Source organism: Apis dorsata, unplaced genomic scaffold, assembly GCF_000469605.1.
Source record: "Apis dorsata unplaced genomic scaffold, Apis dorsata 1.3 scaffold_215, whole genome shotgun sequence".
NCBI lineage: Eukaryota > Metazoa > Arthropoda > Insecta > Hymenoptera > Apidae > Apis > Apis dorsata.
The window spans coordinates 316,715-337,595 of record NW_006263498.1 but is presented as its reverse complement, the minus strand read 5'-3'; the positions used below and the strand labels follow the sequence as shown (position 1 = coordinate 337,595).

Here is a 20,881-nt window from a genome sequence, read left to right as displayed (position 1 = left end):
TTTTTTTTTTTTTTTAGAAAAGAATATCAATATAGATTTTAAATTTTGTTTCTAAAATCAGATTAAAAAATTAATAAAATTACTGTTTATCGTCATAGGTCCTTTATATATCTAAGCAATCTTATGTATCCTGTACCACTAATTCACAAAGTTGCAATAGTAAACGAAAAAGGAGATGTAAAAGGCTATTTGCGTGTGACTGTGCAAGCTGTTGTTGGTACGTAATCAGTATCTATATATTTTTTTCTTATTAATTCTTATCTTAAGTTTATTTAATTGTCAAATTTATTTTCTCTGATGGAGAAAATTATTTATTTTTTATATTATATCATTGAGACAGGAAAACATTTTTAGTATGTATATTATAAAAAGAAAAAGAAAAAAGATTTTGGCGTAGGATTTTCGTAACGAACGCTTGTTCTAGAAGAGGAAAACAATGAATATTCAAGTGGCGTCAGACAATCAGCTAGAATTTCCTTCGAAGATGATCTATTTGGCAATAATCAAAAGCAGAATAAACGCAACATCCTATTGACTCAGACTCTTGAGAAGAATCGACAGATCTTGTTGCATGAAGAACGTGTTGTGGAAGGTCATAACGAGCAAAAGGAAATTAAAGATGAGGATGATATTGGTGATGCAGACAGCGGTAGAGGCGATAGTTCAGTTTCCAGCGATATGAAGGAAGAAGATTTGCCAGATCACTTACAACTCGGTTCCGAATTCACATTCAGAGTTACTGTGTTGCAAGCAATGGGTATTTCTACCGAATATGCTGATATTTTTTGCCAATTTAAGTATGTTTAATTTTATAATATATTAATAAAGATATTTTAAATAAATTCATAATAGATAATTGATATATAATATTTCACATATAGTTTCTTGCATCGACATGATGAAGCATTTTCAACGGAACCGGTTAAAAATACAGGAAAGGGTAATTCTCCTGGATTTTATCATGTACAAAATGTAAGTTAAATTTAAATTGAAAAATATTTAATATAGGATATTTTAATTGTATTGTATCTGTTTTCCTTTTAATATTTATCATTTAGATTACGGTTACGGTAACAAAATCATTTTTGGAATATCTAAAAACTCAGCCGATTGTCTTCGAAGTTTTTGGACATTATCAACAACATCCTTTGCATAAAGATGCCAAACTTGAATAGTAAGTATAAAATAAATCTCATTAAATATATATATATCAATTTCAAATTATTATCATTTTTATTTCATACGTAAATCACCAAATAAATTCATTTTATAGTGTGAGACAACCACCTAAGAGAATGCTTCCACCATCCATACCAATCAGCCAACCTGTACGTTCACCGAAATTTGGTAGCGTTTTACCATCTCCCAGTACATCACACGTACATGCGAAATACGATGTATTAGTTTGGTTCGAGATTTGCGAATTAGCGCCAAATGGTGAATACGTGCCCTCCGTGGTTGATCATAGTGATGATTTACCATGCCGTGGATTATTTTTGCTGCATCAAGGAATTCAACGTCGTATTCGAATTACTATTGTTCACGAACCAGCATCTGAATTGCGATGGAAAGATGTTAGAGAGTTAGTTGTAGGGCGTATTAGAAATACTCCAGAACCCGAAGAAGAAGACAATGATTCGTCGGTGCTTTCATTAGGTCTATTTCCTGGTGAATATTTAGAAGTACCCGGTGATGATAGATGCATGTTCAGATTTGAAGCAGCATGGGATAGTTCTCTTCATAATTCAGCCTTGCTGAATAGAGTCACAGCATATGGAGAACAAATCTTTATGACCATTTCTGCATATCTCGAAGTATGTTTAACTTTTAATTGAATATATACATAACTTAAAGGATTTATTCTCTAATTTATTACTATTATATTATTTCTTATAGTTGGAAAATTGTGGAAGACCGGCGATCATCACAAAAGATTTAAGCATGATTATTTATGGCAGAGACGCTAGAGTAGGACCACGTTCTCTGAAACATCTGTTCAGCGGAAGTTATCGCAATCAGGAAGCGAATAGGCTCAGTGGTGTTTACGAGTTGGTCCTACGTCGTTCTTCGGAAGCAGGTAGCCCAGGTTTGTCTTGCTACCCTTAGCGTAGACCCCTCTTGAACCCTTCCCTCCTTCTGATATAATAGTCGCATTTTTGAAAATATTTCATTTTAAAAATTGCTATAATATATAATTATTTAATTATTAATTATGATACTCGTAATGACTATTATATCATATTAACAAATTGGCAATTTTCTTTATTATTTTTAAATTTAAATTTTTGAAAAGAACAAAGAAAATTTTCAAAATCGATCGAAATTCATTTGTTTTTTTCTAATATTTTACTTTTCTTTCATTCAGCACTTACTCCACTTTTGCAATTATTTTTTAGGTGTTCAGAGGCGACAACGTCGTGTATTAGATACTAGTTCTACATATGTTAGAGGAGAAGAGAATCTTCATGGATGGAGGCCTCGAGGAGATAGTTTAATATTCGATCATCAATGGGAATTAGAAAAATTGACGAGATTAGAAGAAGTGGGGAAAGTAAGACACACATTACTATTACGAGAAAAACTTGGTATTGACAAAATATCATTCTGCAATAAAATATCACATGATTTCACCAAAAGTGAAAAGGTAAAACTGTTTTATGATTCTTTCAATCTTAATTTTTATTAAATAATTGTTTAAGAATTTGAATGTTAAAGATCAAACGGAATTTTATTTATTATATGCAGGATGTTTGTAACATGATGGCAAAGGCAACAAACGAAACGCATGCTAGTCCGGTGAAATTGAAGCGTTCAACAAGTAAAGATATTTATGAACCTTGGGAGATGTCCGAGAGAGAAAAAGAATTAGCTTTGAAATGTATTAAACTTATTCAAGGTCGAATTCCAAATAAAGAACCTATTTTATTGTCCGATGTTTCACCTGGAGAAGATATGGCTGATATGTCGACATCCATGATGTCTTCGGTGATATCATCTTCGTCTCAAGAGTCAGTATACGAGAGAGCTAGTGATTACTTAGAGCAGGTAACCCTCCCCGCATGCCTGAGTGCTCCTGCTAGTAGCGGTTGTCCACGCTTCGTCGCATCATCGTACCTTGATGGCAAAAATAGATATTTACTTTTCGAAACTCAAAAAAAACGATACTCTCTTTCTTCATTCATATTATAATTATATAGCGTAAAATTTAATGCTAGTGAATTAAAAATGCTAAATTAAAAATTAAATATTAGTAGTTCAACATAAAAAAAAATTTGAGATATATTCTAAAAATGACGAGTGAAGATAGCGAGGATTCGATTTAACTTGAAAGGCGATTTTGATCTTTTATATATGAGTTTTAATAAATTCTCAATTTGTCTTCAAAATCAAAATTTAATTCACGTTCGCTTTTGAGAGTGATTAATAATCGTTTGTCGCAAATTCGGAATAGCTTTGCTGAGTGAAAGTCGCGCTTCTAGCGCAATCAGCTTTTAAGAATCGCTTTTTGTTCACTTTGAAACATATTGATAAACATCGACTCGAAACTTTTGAGTCTAAGACAACCGCCAGTACAATTGGACACACGGTCAAGGTGATGCTGGAGTGTTACTTGCAGGCCGCTGGTATAATAGTATGGAGCAAGTCTAAGTCGTGCATCCTTAGGTTAAGTTCACCGGAAAGAGCTAGACTGCAGGAATTGCAGGAAAGTATATTAGCCAGTGAATCTGCTAGCCAATCATGTACTATTGCGCCGGCTCCGTTGGGTTCATCTTCTCCATCAAAGGAGAATTTAGTTCTCTACGTTCCAGAAGTCGAAGAAATACGTATTAGTCCAGTTATTGCTAGGAAAGGGTATTTGAATGTTCTCGAACACAAGACTAATGGTTGGAAGAAACGCTGGGTGGTATGTAAATTTTAAATAAATTATATATTTATTTATTTCTCGAATTAATCATTATTAAAAATATTATCATTTGTCAGGCTGTACGACGACCATATGTTTTAATCTTTCGAGAAGAAAAGGATCCAGTGGAGAGAGCTCTTATTAATTTAGCTACTGCTCAAGTTGAATATTCTGAAGATCAATTAGCTATGGTAAAAGTACCAAATACTTTCAGGTAAGTTATTAATTATAATATTATTTTTGGATGTAATTTATATTAGACATAAAAACTCATTATCACACTAGTATTATCTTTTTACAGTGTAGTTACAAAACATCGAGGATATTTATTACAAACATTAGGAGACAAAGAGGTTTATGACTGGCTATATGCTATTAATCCTCTTCTTGCTGGTCAAATCAGGTAAATTTCAAATCATATTAGCATTAAAAGTTTGTTATTCTAAAGAAAAAGATTATTATTAACAAAATTTACCTAACAAATTTCATAGGTCAAAACTAGCGCGCAAAGGTCCGGCAGCTACAAATTTGAATAATGCTTCACCTGTTGGTTTAATTCCGCCAATAGATCAACAATCGAACCAAAATAAGTGAGTGGGCGACACGTTGGCCGAAGTAACGAGCGTCATTGCGAAAGCTTCTGAAAAGATGCTCTGCTGGTCACACTCGGCCTTCGAGTCCCATGATCTCTGTAGCTTTCGATTTTCGGTAGTCTTCGATTATTAAATCGTTTCGAAAATGCGTACTAACGATTGACTACCAGCTTCGATAGCCGCCGATTAATATCTTATGACATCTAACTTTATTCGTCAGTCCTTTTACTCCTGACGATCGAATAGAAAAATGAAAATAAAAAAGATCTTTGAACATATAAAGGCATGTTTGTCTTTCGATAAAAAAAAAACAAAGAAAAAAAAAACGATTATACGTGTTCGAACTATATTGAAATTATTACTTTCGGAATCGCAAACTCTTTTTCCATAGTCTCTCCGTTCATTTTGAATTATTTAGAAATGCATATAACGTTGATGAGACTCTACGAGCTTGCGATATTTATCTTACAATATATTCGAATTTCTCGATATTAGTCGGTCATACGAAGCGATTCTCTTTTAAGTGTGGAACGCATACAATGAAGAGTAACATATTTATGCCTAAATAAAAAATTCCTAAGACGATCATAGAAAATGAGGCAACAGATACACATTGTAGGTATACTCATTAAAGAGAAGATGTGGCGCGAGAGGAAGCAAGAAAGAGAGGGAGAGAACGAGAAGAAAAAGAAGAGCGATGTAATAAGAATTTCTGCGTGTTCATGACTGAGAGAAAGAAAGGAAGAAAGAAAAAGAAGGAAAAGACGGAAAAAGAAAAAGAAATGAGGAAGGGTGTGGATTATTTCGAACGAATTCTAAACAGTAATCGTTGAATAATAAATTGTTAGTAATTCGTTTATGTAATTATGTTTGTCTATTACGATCGTTATCGAAATAATCCTTTTTCCTCTTGTTTCGTGTTGTCAATATTTACATTTTGCCTCGATTAATAAATATTTAACTCAAAGTAAGATATTGAAACCGAAACGAGTTTTGCAAATTCAAATTTTTATTCTTATTATATATAGGCTAGTATTCAAACATAGGAATCGAAGAAAACTTTTTTCTCTTTCAACAGAGAAAGTTCTTAAGTAATACGAATGATTTGCAGTATTATTTAGACAAAATGATAAGTCAAAATACTTTTATTCAGTACAAATATCTATTAAAAATTTTTATGTCAGTATTAATTGCCGACATAATCCCCATTATCGTTCAAGAAAAATTTCTTAAACGATTTCAACTGCATTCCAATTTTTCTACTATTCAAGCGAGATCTCAAAAACAATTATTAGCATATTCTGTTAAATAAAGTGAAAAGTTTGTAAATCTCGAAGCGGATTATTTTCTCAATCGTTTGCATGCAGTGGTTTACAAAAAAGTAAGCCCTGCTTCTGTTACCGTTTTTGATTACTAATTGTTGTAAAATCATAGTTTTATTTTGTTAATCATGTCATTTATAATTATCTATTGATAAAGAACAAAAAGCCATACTTTAATATATCATATGCATTCGGCGCTTTTAACCCTTTGAAGCAAAAATTTAGATAAAATGAATTAATAATGAATTATAAATTATCTTTTTTTTTTTATTGCTTATTTATATTTATAAATATAATTTATTTATTTTAATTTATATTATATTTTAATAATAATTAATCATTAAATTGTAATTGCAATTCAAGAGACAGGCTGATTATAATTACTTAATTACTAATTTTTAACATGAAAGTGCATTTAATTAACATTGCCAAATATATATATATATTTCACAATCGAAAATTTTTCCATACATACAAAATAACTCACAATATATAATTATTTAGCACTGTATTATTAGGGGTGGTAATTATTCATTGATTGTAATTATTTATTTATTAGAAAAAAATGTTAATTTAATTAAATTATATAACTATTATTAAAATAAACAGGTTAATATATGATGCTATATTGTTTGTTTGTATGTTTTTTTTGTTTCAGAACACTCCTAAAATTAAATTTAATTACATATTTATTTCATTGAAAAAAACTTCAATTTGATAATTTTAAATATTGTTAAAATGGCTTTATTAAATGAACATATTTTATTGTTTCTAAAGAAGTGCAATGTTGATTAATTTTTAAAATTATTTTTCATTGTATTAAATTGTATGAAAAACAATCTGTAATATTGAAGTTTTTTAATTAAATTCTTCTTTTGTCAAATTAAAAAATAACATTTAGTATTATTAAATTGTTATTTATATCTGATAATACAAAGAGATACCAAATCCTGTTTAAAATAGGAACAGTAAAAGGTATCTATGTATCATAAATGTAAAAGATAAATACAAAAGATGTAATATTCGTAATATAACTCTCTTGGCAAAACAAACACATTAAAAATCTAAATTGAAGATGAACTATGTATTACTATTTTCTAAGATATCCATTATATATTTAAAGAATAACTGTACTTTATCACAGACTTAGGATTAAAATAAAAGATTTACAAAATGTGCTTTTTCACAACAAAACAAAAATAAGCCATGCATAATTAAGATATTTATTCACTTTTTTTTAACTTGTAAGAAAAATCTATGAATTGTACAAGAATATAATACTTATATGTACGTATAATATATTTATAAATATTACTTATAATATGTGTAGCATTTATATTTTAGCATGTTATTTATGCATAATTTATTTGTTATACTATATACGATAAACTATGTAAGTAAAATGAAGCAAAAAAAAAAAAAAATTGCTTCAGGGGGTTAAAATCATAATTATTATTACGAAAGAGAAAAAAAATTGAATATTAAGTATAAAAGAGACGAATTATAAAAAAATAGTCGAATAAAAGAAATCGAAAGTGAAAAAAGAAAAATGATGAACGTTGCAAATAAACATGCAGAACGCATCAATAAGATTAATAATCATTGTTGTTATTAAAAGTCAAAATACAGAATTAAAGAGAAAAGGAGGAATTAAAAAGGAGAGAATGAAGCGCGCACGAGAGAGAGAAAGAGAGAGTGAGTGCGAAAGGATAGCGCGAAAGAATATGTTTGCTTATACATATACCTTATACAGATAAAGTATATTATATAAATATATAAATAAATTTAATATTAACATAAACATTTTGTCAAATGTCGAAGATCATCTGAAGGCATATGAAAAAAGCTAACGATGATTTGATCTGTACCAAGTATGTAAGTTCATGTACTTGTTTATAAGGTAACTAAAAACTCAATTACAAAAACGTTTCCGTTTTCGATCGTTTGCTATGAGAAAAACATGCATCGATGCTGTAACTTGTATTTATTATTATTATTATTATAATTATTCGATTTTCGCTAGGCTCACTGTAAGTGGTAACGTGTAATAAATCGGTCAATAAAAAGCTTACATGCTTAAAAAATTTCTTTTATAATATATTCCTATTTTAAATTTAATATTAAAAATAAAATTTTCTTTGTGGAAAATAAAAAATAAACTAGTATTTTTGATTAATTTTATTTAATCATTAAAAAACCCTGTACATTACAAATGAATTCATCAAAATAATTCCTAAATATTTTTTTATCTCTATAATCATGTTTCGAATGAAAATTCATATTTTCGGTTAACTTTGTAAAGGCATCAGCTAATCTCTGTACAACTTGTTGATCTGATTGAGTAGATAAGATATTTTGTACAATCCGATTATATTCGTCTGGATAACAACGTATCAAATAAAAAAGCGATGTACATACATTTGATATAAAATTCGAATCAATATGATGAGTTAATATAACAGTAATTAGTAACTATAAAAAAAGTATTAATTATAATAAAATCATATGATATTTAATTCTAATATTATTTAAAAAATATTTAAGAATCTTACATTTAAAAATGGTGCCATTATTTGACTTTTTGGATGATTATCTTGAATATTTTGAAAAATTCGTTTTGTTAATATTTCAATTATATTGCAACATAACATTGACACTTCTTGACCAAATGAAAATAAACCTAATTCTATTGATGCTAAAAATGGTTGCAATAGTTCAGATGATAAATCAAGTACTTTTTGAGGACCATGTTTACAAAGAGACATTATCATTTGAAAATAGCTACAAGAAATTTTGATTTAAAATAATAATTTAATACAAGAATTTTTTAAAATAGTAATAATGACTATATATAACTTACTGTAAACATAAACATGGAAATTTTAATAAATCTGTAGTCATCATAGGCATAATTATAGTCAAACCATGCAAAAACACTGTTTTATCCTGTAATATATTTTCACATAAAAGATTAGTTAAAAGCTTCATTAGTAACAAAATATCCTGATAACTGTCTTCTTCTGCAGTTGAATCTATAGTTAAACGATTGATGTTACAACGCGTATAATTTTGTATTGCACTTAAATATATTTCAGATACTTGAGTAGCTTCAGTCTGGACAAATAAATATGTTTAAAATTATAATATCAATAAATATTATGAATTACATGAATTATCAAAATAAAATATTTAGATTGAAAATGATCTTACTTCAGTAAGTCCACGAAGAACTGGTTCTGGTCCATTTGTACATTCAAAAAGTAATTCCAAGATTAATTGTACTATATCTTGATAATTATGATATAAAGATATTAAATTTGGTAATTCGCGTAATACAGATTGCATGTATTGATAGAGTAATCCTATTTCGGATCCTCGTGCACCTTGCGATACTCCTATAATATTAAAATATAATATTGTAAGAATACATAATAAATATATATGTATAATTTTATATTTTAAAATATCAAACATTAAATATTGATTAAAATTTACCAATAAAATATTCTAGAATATCTATAACTTGAATTTTAATCTCTTCTTGATGATAACACTGTAAAAAATTTTCATTAGAGGTAATTTGTTTGAATTTGTTTAATAATGGTTGCAAAGTTTGTATCCAATAAGATTGATCAATCTTGTTCTGGACAGTAGTAGCAACTTGAATTATTGCTTGCATTAAACCTCTTTTGACTACTTGTGGAAAGTCATGTTGTCCTTTTGTAGCTAAATTTATAATATGTCCAAATCGTTCAGACTTCAATACATAATTGGCTCTAAAATATATATATATATATACGTGCGTATATGTGTATTATAAAATGATATGTACAAAACATAATAGTTTTTTTTTATCAAACATGACATTACTTTTTTGGACCACTAACGAGTGATATCAAGAGCTTTATAGTTTCATCCATTACTGCTGGTTCACTTTTAAAAGCATTAATATTAAATTCTATTTTTTCTAAAAGAAAATTCGTAGCCCACAATGCACCAGGAGTATTGTCTCCAAAAGTATGTAAAAATGTAAGAGATATTTCAAGATAATGATATTCTATTGATAAAAGATAATGCAAAGACCATTTATTCAGAAACCAGATTATGGTACAACTTAATTCTGGACTTAATATACTGTTTGATAAAACAGACATTGCAGTTTTTTCTATGGCACATAGACGAAAAATACTTGCGACTAAGCGAATTACATGATCTACTGATTCTATAGAAATATCGATAGGTGACGAAATATTTTCTGATGATGCTAAAAATTGTAGTGTAAGATTCATATCGACTTTTCCTTGCTGTACCTACAAAATAATCATATGTTATTTTTTATACAAATATGTTATTAAATAAAAAATATTAACTATATCATTTAATCATTAAAAAACGGTATTTCAGTTTATGTTAAATATGTTCTATTCTTCTCATTTTATTTACACACCTGTTCCATATCATATGTCATTATTTCAGTAGGTATTAAAGCAAGTTCACCATCAGATTCCATACAAAGTATATTACCTATCATAAGTACTAACCAATGTATATCTTCATATAATCTAGGTAAAGAATCATTTTTCATTGTATTAAATGATTCAACCTGTTCCACTAATTTATTTAAGTTTTCACGTAATTTAAAAATACGATCTTCAATTAATTGTGCCAATAATGGAAGAGTATAATTTGGAATCTGTCTACCAAAAATTCCTAAAATCAAATATACATTTTATAAAATATATGTATATAAATATATATATATATATTTGTATATGCATGCATAGGTACACACATGTAAAAATTTACCAATTATTTGTAAATGTTCTTTAAATTTGTCTTTATCAGCAATTTCATTATCCAATTCTTCTTTCTCAAGATCTTTATCTTCAATAGTTCTTATACCTTCTGGAGGTGATAAATGACATCGAAGATATATACTAAATATTTGAATAAAAGTTTGTTTAAAAAATTCTGAAGAGAATAAATCTTTCTCAGATAAGATATATAACCATGTATCAAACAAAGCATCCAAAGCTTCAGTATATAAGCATTCACCAATACTTAACTAGAACAAATAAAACAATTTTATTAGTAATTTTGTTTAGTAATTTTTTATTTTTTCATAACAATAAAAAATATTTACTTACTGATTCTTCTTGTGCTGCATTTTCTAAAAACATATAAGTCAATCGCGACATTTGTTCCAAAAATGTTTTCAACATATCACTAGGTAAAGAACAAAATTTTTTTCGAAAAGATGTAAAAAGTTTTTTGATAATATTAGCAATTCCATTTGCTTCTTCATCAATAATATTAATGCTTGTAATAAATTTTAAAAACCTTTCCATATAATTAGTAAAATATTGCATTTCTATTTCTTTAAATTGCATTTCTGAACTACTCAAATTTGCCATTTGAATTAAACAAGTTCTTACATGATGAGCTAATTGTGGATTTTCTCGTATTTTCCAATATAATGTAAACATTAAATCTAATACAGCAGGAACTAACATTACATCTTGCCAATCTTTATCTATTTCCAAAGGTACACAATTTAATGATTCACGAACATCTTCTAGCACATCTTGTGCAGTGGAATTAAGGAATTAAAATTAAAAATAATAGTAAAGAAAATAATTTAAAAATGTCTTAAAAAATATATAAATATAATTTTTTTATGAAAAGGATATTTGTATATTTTAACTGAACAAATGTCCATGTAAATATACTTTCCAAAATTGGAAGTAATTGTTTTAAAAATGTTATACTATCTTCTTGTAAATCTTTTTTTATTAATTCATCAACTACTCCAATACAAAACTTAAATATTCTTTTCAAATCACCAGTTTGAAATATTTTTTTTTCAATGAAATGTGTTTCCCATGTTAAACCTATATTTGTAGACTTGAAATTGATTATATATTCTTGAATTATAGCAGAAATAAGGTTGCATCCCAAAAGTTTCTAAAAATATTAATAAATAATACAACATATAATACTATAAAAGAATATAAATTTAACTGATTTTATTTACTCTTGGTAAATCACCGGTCATTATTAAATTTTCAACTTCTCCTAATATGGTTTGTCGTGCTTGTCCAGAGTCATTTACACTACCTCTTTTAATTATAATTGCAATAACTTGTAAGATACATCCTTTGACATATGGAGGCAAGTTTGGTTTGCTTATAACATAATTTAATAAATAATCTCTTACTGAAGAAATATTTGTTTGTGATAGTGAAGGCCATTCTCGTATTAATGCTATCTTTATTAAACCAACTGCTTCAAATATAATATAATCATTTGTATTAGATTCTAAAATTTGATTACAAAGCTCATAAGGAGATTTAAGTTTTCTAAAATTTAAAAAAACTTCTTCTGCAGAATGACGTTGTTCTGTTGAAATTAAATTTGGTGGTGCCTAAAAAAATAATTATTAATGTAAATAAAGTGTTTTAAATAAAAAAGTGTTTTCTAAATATAATGAAAAATATAAATAAGCATTTTTTAGTAATTTTAAATTCAAATAAAATTATATTATTTAAAATTATATTATACTATATATTATTTATTAAATCAAAATATGTATAAAAACATTTTGTATTATTTATATAATTCATTTTATTTACATATAATATAAATTATACATATAAAATACATATATTTACATTATATAATATATAAAAATATATTAATAAAATTTCGCAATAATAAAGTTAAAGAAATTATGAGAATTATAATTAACAATAATATTTAATTACATATATTATGCTTATGTTTCAAAAAAATTTTATATTTTATAAACATTATATAATTGCATTAAATATTTTTTAAGATTTAAATACAATATTTGTACATATAATCTTTTAAAAATTTAATGAATATATTTATTTATAACCTTTAAAAAACTTGTTTTATTGAATATATACTTACCAAAATTATTTGTGCAGCCTTTTCTAATTCATTTATTAACTGTTCTGCCATTTGTTCAAAAATATTAAAATTTTATAAAATAAAATAATGTTTGTAAACAAATTTGTACAAAAAACAACATTCGTTTCGTACTTCACTCCGGCACAGTTCCCACTAATATGAAACTTACTCAAGCGAATGTATTAAATTGAAATTATTGCGCATGCCTTTAATTTGAAAGTTTACAGTTTAATATATATAATAATTATATACAGTGTGTAATATCTTCATAAAACTTTGGAAGGATTTAGAGGTTAAAATAAAGAGTTTAGAGGTTAAAATAAATATAAAAGTTGATATATAAAAATGTCAGTTAAAAGTTATCTATTAACTTATAAGCAATTGAATTATTTGCATTATATAAAATGAGGCAAGTACAATAATAATGTAATAGAGACAGATCTCACTTTATTTTCGATTTAACCCTATATACAAACTAATTCATATATAATCAATTAGTTATATGTAAATTATGAAAAATTTATATAATATGAAGTGTTTATATTTTATTTCCTATATAAATACAATATATTTATTTTTCTAAATTATGATTTATTACTTATAATGAAAAATTAATTTAAAAATATATAAGATAAAACATATTTAAAAAAAAAATAATTAAAAATGTATTAAATTATGAATATACATAATAATTTATAATAGAATTTTTATTTATAGTTTATAATCATTTTTTTATATTTTTAATAAACATACATTTTATGAAATGATAATTAATTATAAGATACATATTATCATATATAATATAATAATATACAAAAATTATTTACAATATCGATCTGCTTTCATTTTGCTTCTTCTATCTAATAAAGCTTCATGCAAATTTCCTTCTCGTTTTGCTTTTTCTAATTTAGAATTATCCTCTTTACTTATTTTTAATTTTTTGTCTTGGAACTTCTGAAACTTCTTTCTAAAATATAATCAATATTATTTTTTATTTTAATATTAAAAAATAAATTCTTATATGATATTTTTTTTTTTTTTTATATAACTTACACATAATTCACTTCAACATCATGAAGAGAACCCTGTTCCTCTTTTGGAATATCTTTGTTTGGATCATGTGTCTTTTGTGTTATACTTCTTACAGTACAAAATTCAGAAGATCCAGCAGTCCTACTTTGACAAATAATATCATCTTCATCTGTAACTGACATGAAACAATTGTTGCTATTCAAAATAGCAAGTTTGTTATCCTAAAAAAATCAGATTTTTTTATAAAATATGTAAAAAGATTATATTTTTGTTTTAGTATAAACAAATTAAATTAAAGATATATATATATATAAATTATGTAAATTATATAAATTAATACTTTTAATAATATATTCATTTATATATATTAAATACTTAATTATGATATCTATATATACATATATATAAAAAATTTATTAAGTTAAATTTATTTCATTTTTAATAACATTTTATAGAAAAAATTCAATATGTATTTTATTACATTATGACAAACATTTACATTGAATAATTACCTGAAATATTGGTTCCCATTGTTCAATCATACCTACTGCATCACTTCTTCCAACAACAATACCTTTTTTATCAACACCTAAATATTTTCCATAACCAGATTTCAATGCAACTTTTGTTTCACCTATTGGAAAAGCTGTTAAAATCTCTTCTGGTGAAGGTCCTTCACCTTCATTATGAGGTGCACCTAAAGTAAATAATCCATTATCTAAAGCTTTCATATAGATATGATTTCCAAATTCAATTGCTACAGTTCCTGTGACTTCTGATACTTGTGTAGTTTTCCACCAACCACCTATAACATTTATATGTAGTCAATTTGATAATTGATTTAAAAATATATATATAATATTATAATAAATACCATGAATTATAGTATCTTTATCTTCTGAAGTAATAACATATTCTTTCTCCTGTTTTTTCAATTTTCGTTTTTTTGTTCTATAAAAAATAGACAAAAAATTATTTTGTAAATATTGAAACAAATAGGTTAAGTATGACATTTATTTATACCTTTTTTTTTCACCCTTCAAAACAAGTTTTCCAGATCTCACTTTATCATATTCTGACATTTTTGTGTTTTTTTTATTTGAATGTAATTTAAGCTTATTAATAATTTTGTAGTTTCGACTATTATATATAAAATAATAAAATATTTTTATAAATCAAAAAATTATATTAAATTATATTATATGTACAATTATATATACAACATTACATATGCAAATATTATATATATTGCATATAATATATTAAATAATAATATTAATTTAAATTATAACGATTATATTAATGTCACTTTCATATTTTACATTTACCTTCAGACGAATGAAGAAAATAAATATCTAAAGTTATATTTTTTATGTTTCTAGTTATGTTTCTTATTTGTATGTTTCCATAGTGTTTCTTGAAATTATAGTAATTAATCGTTTACTAGTGCAAATTTATTTTTTATTAAAATTTATTTATTTGAAATAATTTATGAAATTTATTTTTCATACAATTATACAAATTTTTAATATTTATTTTACATATATAATTGTTATTTCTAAAAAAAATAAATTAGATAACAGTATATATATATATATATTTTTTTTTTACGCAATTTATAGAAGTAAAAAATATAAAAATTGGTATATATAGATAAATATTCAGTTTTATCATATGCATAAAATATTATTTCTGAACCAATTACGTAACAATTAAATAAAATGAATTATAAGATACAATTTCGAATATAATGTAATGTAAAATTTAAATATAATGTATAATGATTTATACATTATATTAATGTTTTTTCTTAATTTTAAAGTTCATAATAACTTATATAATACATTTATAAATGTTATATTATTTATTATATTTTACATTTGAAATCATAAAAAGTAAAAATATTAAATATTATTATTTATATATTTTAATACTAAAAATTACAACATTACAATGGATCATATTCAAGCGCACAATATAAAAGTGCAAACGCGATATTTTTTAGAGATTCGATTCACATACATATTAAATATGCAGAATATAAAATTCATTGGTTGTTATATTTTAAATAGAATATAAATATATAATTCTCTTTATTAAAATTGAGATTAAAAACGAAGATTACTTCATAAATATCAGATCAAAACATCATACTATCGGGACGTTACAAAATTCGTAAAAATATATGTATATATATTTTATAGATATTATTATTTTATGAGCATTATAAAATAAAATTACAAAAACATTTTTTATGAAAGTTACGATCTATATGGTAAAATTACAAGACTTGAAATATAGTTTTATTTTATTCAGTAAGTACCGAATCAGAAAATTAAATTGTGGCACATTTCGAAATATAATAGTAATAGTAGTAGTGACGAATATATTTCATTTTGATTATAAAAGTTGAATTAGAATAGAATAGAAAAGAATTATATTTGGTTTTATATTACATTATATTGAATAATTGATTTTGATCATAATTAGCAAATTTCTTGTTAATATTTGACAAATATAGCATTGAAATATTTTAAATGGAATATTAAATTCATTCATATATTGTCACAATTTTTAAATTTGAAAATGTTTGCAAATATTTAAATATATATATATGTGTTATGTTAAGATTTTATGTAATTATGTTAAAAATTTTATAAAAAATTTAAATCAATAAAATAAAAACATATTGTAAATATTTTCATTTTTTATAGATATTTTTTTTTGTTACAAAAAAATTGTTACATAAAAATACCTTAATTAAAAATTTGATTGAATATTATAATTTAATATTTAATTAATTTTTTAAATTTTGAATATATTTTTCTGTCTATTATGATTCTATTATTAATCACAAATGAATTTTTGATATTAATAAATCTTTCTCTTCCTAGTATAGGAATGAAAATAAGATAAAATAAATTTTTTCCTGTTTTCTTACTTTTTAAAACAAGATATTCATGACATAAAAAAATTTTTGTTATAGAAGGCACCATATTCGATATCGATATTTTATATTTTATATTTTATATTATATTGATCGATATCAAATGTGAACCTTGCTTATTGTGCGTATTATAATATTATAAAAATCAATTATTCGTACGTCTAGGAATTGGATACCGAAGTACTAAAACACTGTCTGCTGATATAATTGGTAATACATTGTCACAATGATGATTTACTAAATGACTAACACTATCGAAAACGCGATCTTTTGTGCGAACCTGGAATTGAAATAAATCATTATATATTCTTATTTCTTTATAAATATATATAAAATTTTTCATAATATATTAATTTTCGAAATGCTTACTACGCCTTCTGGATCAATTAGTAATAAATGTTTTGGTGTACTATTATTCATACCAGTAAGAACATATTGTCCAGGCGAACCTTGAGATTCTCTAACTAAAAAGTCACCATCCTATCAAATAAATATGAAAAAATATTATATATTATTGTAATATTTTATAATATAATAACACTATATAATATAACATTATATAATACAATATAAATACAAATATTAATACAAAAAGAAAATTTATTTCGATATTTACTCTTGTTAGCATTGATTCTGCTTCAGCTCGACTAACGCTACCATGAAACCATATCTCTTGTTTTAATTGTTGCTTTTGAGAATGTGGACTTAATTTATTCATATCCGATATTGCAGAACTGAATGGCTCTATAAAATAATATTTTATATAATATACTTATACTTATAATTTAAAAGTATACTTATACTATATATTTGAATAGATAAACACGTTATATTTTAAATTACTTACGCATATCAAATACATCAAAAAGTGATGTTTGATCTCGTTGATTTTCTCTGGTAGCTGCTATAACACTATCATTTACATAATTATGTTCAGGAGGAATATTGAAATTTGTTGAAGTTCCATCAGAATTCAGATCAATTAAGTTACCAGTTTCTACAATTATATCATGAATCATAACTATAATAAAATACATCATAAATTATAATAAAATATAGAAAAATAAATATTACCTGCCCATTGTTGATGATGTCTATCAGAATTGATAGAAAATGTATCATGTAAACCAGAATTTTGTACATTGCTTCGTGACATATGATTTTGAACAGAATGATGATGTTTCAAATTGGGTAAAGTTGATGCTGAAGTTGGTAAAGGTGGAACTGGTGGAGGACCAATATCTGGTGGTACTTTACCTGGCAGATCATTATAATAATCTCTGTCTGCTTCTCGTATGCCATTTAATATAGGACTATATTATAAAAAAAAATGTATTAAATAAATTATAAAAGATTAATTTTATAACAATTATTTATATATTATTATTATTATTCATAATTACTGTAATGAAGCTGGTTTTGTAAGAAATTCTTTAAATCGTAATTCAAAAGCTTGTCCAATAGTAGATATAACATCTTGTGCTAATCCTCCACCACATTCTAATACATAACAAGCACGCCATTCTTGCATATTTTTAGCAACATATGCAACAAAATCCAGTATTTCCTAAAAAAAAAATATAATAAACTTATAATTGTAATTATAAAAAAATTTGTAATTATAATAAGATTAATAATTAATAATTGTTAAAATAAATAAAAAATTAATGCTATATTATATAATTTACCGTATCTCCACCTGAAGCAAAAGATATACGTGGCATTTCATGTTTAGCAATAATATGTCCATTTTCTATGTTAGTCAAAGCTAAACTGCAGCTGCTAATAGTTAAATTTATTGTAGCACCTGTATGTTCCATGCGAGGTTTATCTGCTATTGCTCTTAACACTTTCCTATCCACCTTTAAATTTAAATTATTAAAAATTCCAAATTACAATTGAAAAATAAATAATAATTTTATGTAATAAAATTAAAATAGATACCCTTCTTTTTTTATCTGCAGATTTTAAACCAGCTGCTTCACAAACTCTGTTTATACATTCTCTAAAAAAATATTAATATAATATATGAATATATTTACATATAAAATTTTCCCACATAAAATAAATATAATTTAAAAGTATTTTGAAAACTTACTTGGCAACACAAGATCTTGTTTCAAAATCTAAACTTTTCATAGATGTATATACTTCTAGACATCCTATATACTGAAAATTATGTAATATAATAATATTTATCATTTATAAAATTAGTTATAGAATTATTCATTATAAAACATATTTATTATAGAAAAATGAAAACTTACTTTAACAGTATAAGTAATTCCTTCTTTACTCACTAAATGATCAGGGTGTAACCATCCTCTAGCTGGTTTACTTATAAAACTACTACCTCCAGTTGCCATTTCTAAATTCTATACACATATGTATACATTATAACTATAACATAAATATTTTAGATATTATATAAATCATTCAGTTTTTTATTTTGTTAATTTATTATTATTGATATTATTAATATTATTATTAATATTATTAAATATAGAAAGAATTATTTGAAATGTTTCAAGCATACGTATGCATGTAATCTTTATTTAAAGTTAAAACTGAAATCAATATAATTAATTAAAATTCAATAATTAAAAAATGTAAATATATTATATATCGCATATTTTTGTTATTTATAATACTTTTTATTTTTTAATATTTTAAAATTATAGCAATTTGACAACAATTATTACATAATATAAATAATATAGATAACATTATTTTATATCAAACTTGAATTAAAATATATTTATAAAAGTAACAATTAAATATGAATAATTAAAATATTTGATTAATTGTAAATAAAAAAAATTTTTATTACTGTACGTATGATTTACCAGGAAATGAGATCATATTTTGCAAACGATTACTGGAATCATGTATCTACAATGCAATATTTTACTGATATTACTTATGCATCTTTTAATATACTATATAAATTTAAAAATATTAAAATAAATCCATATTGGTTAGCATTTCCTGTTATACCAAAGTTAGAAGATATATTTACTACCTTACAAAATTCTATTAATGCTAAACATAAATTACCGATAATTTAACTATGAAATTTCCTTTATCACCGACTGAACTAATCTGTGGACACAAACGAGATACAAAATAGTTTTAATAGTTTTAATATATTTTTTTATCTCATGCTTCAGGGACACTAAGCTCTCTTACATTTCGTGTCATTCTATTACCGACATTACCGATTCAATTCAAAATAAGATAGTATAACATTAATAATAATTGAAAATGAAACTAAGTTATAAAATTATAAATACGAAATAGAATAAATATTATATTATATAAAATGGATCGAATATAATTTATTAAGATTTTAATCAATAGGCAAAAAAAACATAAAATTGATTAAATATCAGATTTGTTTCTTAAGAATATCAATTTTGCAGAGCAAAATAGACAAGAAAAATAAATAGTGGAAAAAGGAGAGACATAGAGTAAAATTTCGGATATCAGCGCCATCTCTGAACTAAATAAAATTAAAATATAAATAAAGAGTGCAAATAGAAAAAGAAGGATAAAGATAAGATAAGAATTGACTGTTAACTCCATCTCTTGACGGATATCTTTAAAGATATTTTTTCAAAGAATCATTTTTTAAAAAATACTCAACAGATGGCGGTGATTTTTAATTCTTATTCCATTTTACTTTTATCTTTGAAATATCTTTGACATTCAAGAGATGGCGTTAATTATCAATTCTTATTCTATCATTTCCTTTTCTTATCTATATTTGAATTTCATTTACACTCTAGAGATGACGCTGATCTCTTAATTTTTACACTATCTCTGTTTCTGTTCATTTTCTTATTATTCTTTTTGTTTATATTTATTCTATAAAATTTATACGTGCAAAAGATGACTTATATATTTGATTAATTTTATTATTTTTTTTGTCTAATCTATTAATTAAAAATCTTAATAGAGTCTATTCAATTCAATTTTTTACATATTATAGATATATATTTTTGTATTTTTATATGTCATTAATTTTATTTCACAAAAAAATATAAATTTATATAGAAAGTTATAAATTTTAATTTAAAAAGAATAAAAATATTTATATTCCATATATAAATATTTAATTTTATTTTATATATCATATTTTTATTGA

General features: G+C 24.5%; 4 protein-coding genes across 10 annotated transcripts in view; 1 reads left to right on the top strand and 3 right to left on the bottom strand.

The window, feature by feature from the left end:
• LOC102677703 (kinesin-like protein unc-104) overlaps positions 1 to 5,262 on the top strand; it is a 21,220-nt gene extending 15,958 nt beyond the window's left edge. The window contains exons 18-29 of the mRNA XM_031510178.1: positions 99 to 217; positions 425 to 797; positions 882 to 972; positions 1,059 to 1,174; positions 1,274 to 1,814; positions 1,897 to 2,086; positions 2,397 to 2,644; positions 2,746 to 3,045; positions 3,617 to 3,904; positions 3,982 to 4,118; positions 4,206 to 4,307; positions 4,396 to 5,262. Coding sequence (XP_031366038.1) covers positions 99 to 217; positions 425 to 797; positions 882 to 972; positions 1,059 to 1,174; positions 1,274 to 1,814; positions 1,897 to 2,086; positions 2,397 to 2,644; positions 2,746 to 3,045; positions 3,617 to 3,904; positions 3,982 to 4,118; positions 4,206 to 4,307; positions 4,396 to 4,498 — 2,608 coding nt within the window. The 3' untranslated portion in view covers positions 4,499 to 5,262. The remainder of the gene's footprint in view (positions 1 to 98; positions 218 to 424; positions 798 to 881; positions 973 to 1,058; positions 1,175 to 1,273; positions 1,815 to 1,896; positions 2,087 to 2,396; positions 2,645 to 2,745; positions 3,046 to 3,616; positions 3,905 to 3,981; positions 4,119 to 4,205; positions 4,308 to 4,395) is intronic.
• A 2,720-nt stretch (positions 5,263 to 7,982) lies between these two features.
• LOC102675953 (exportin-4-like) lies at positions 7,983 to 12,945 on the bottom strand. Its single transcript, XM_006615094.2, has 12 exons — positions 12,756 to 12,945; positions 11,854 to 12,243; positions 11,510 to 11,783; positions 10,967 to 11,406; positions 10,626 to 10,884; positions 10,267 to 10,529; positions 9,690 to 10,129; positions 9,315 to 9,595; positions 9,030 to 9,214; positions 8,680 to 8,933; positions 8,372 to 8,600; positions 7,983 to 8,291 (listed from the first exon to the last, which is right to left on the bottom strand). Exons 1-12 carry the CDS (start codon positions 12,804 to 12,806, stop codon positions 7,998 to 8,000), a joined length of 3,360 nt encoding a protein of 1,119 aa, XP_006615157.1. The 5' UTR covers positions 12,807 to 12,945; the 3' UTR covers positions 7,983 to 7,997.
• A 520-nt stretch (positions 12,946 to 13,465) lies between these two features.
• Positions 13,466 to 14,927, bottom strand: LOC102675821 (protein FRG1 homolog). The gene is made up of 5 exons (XM_006615093.2): positions 14,811 to 14,927; positions 14,662 to 14,738; positions 14,300 to 14,592; positions 13,809 to 14,008; positions 13,466 to 13,722 (listed from the first exon to the last, which is right to left on the bottom strand). The coding sequence occupies exons 1-5, from the start codon at positions 14,867 to 14,869 to the stop codon at positions 13,575 to 13,577; spliced, it is 777 nt and encodes a 258-aa protein (XP_006615156.1). The 5' UTR covers positions 14,870 to 14,927; the 3' UTR covers positions 13,466 to 13,574.
• A 1,793-nt stretch (positions 14,928 to 16,720) lies between these two features.
• On the bottom strand, positions 16,721 to 19,954 carry LOC102675232 (SHC-transforming protein 1). Of its 7 annotated transcripts, none has more exons than XM_006615088.2 (11): positions 19,792 to 19,954; positions 19,002 to 19,134; positions 18,833 to 18,903; positions 18,679 to 18,739; positions 18,423 to 18,596; positions 18,138 to 18,301; positions 17,809 to 18,047; positions 17,582 to 17,731; positions 17,351 to 17,478; positions 17,104 to 17,214; positions 16,721 to 17,014 (listed from the first exon to the last, which is right to left on the bottom strand). In XM_006615088.2, exons 2-11 carry the CDS (start codon positions 19,098 to 19,100, stop codon positions 16,880 to 16,882), a joined length of 1,332 nt encoding a protein of 443 aa, XP_006615151.1. In that variant the 5' UTR covers positions 19,101 to 19,134; positions 19,792 to 19,954; the 3' UTR covers positions 16,721 to 16,879. The 7 variants fall into 7 exon arrangements, with proteins under 7 accessions (XP_006615151.1, XP_006615153.1, XP_006615152.1 ...); XM_006615090.2 differs by having other exon boundaries at positions 19,002 to 19,109; positions 19,792 to 19,949; XM_006615089.2 differs by having other exon boundaries at positions 19,757 to 19,947.
• Positions 19,955 to 20,881: the final 927 nt, after the last annotated feature.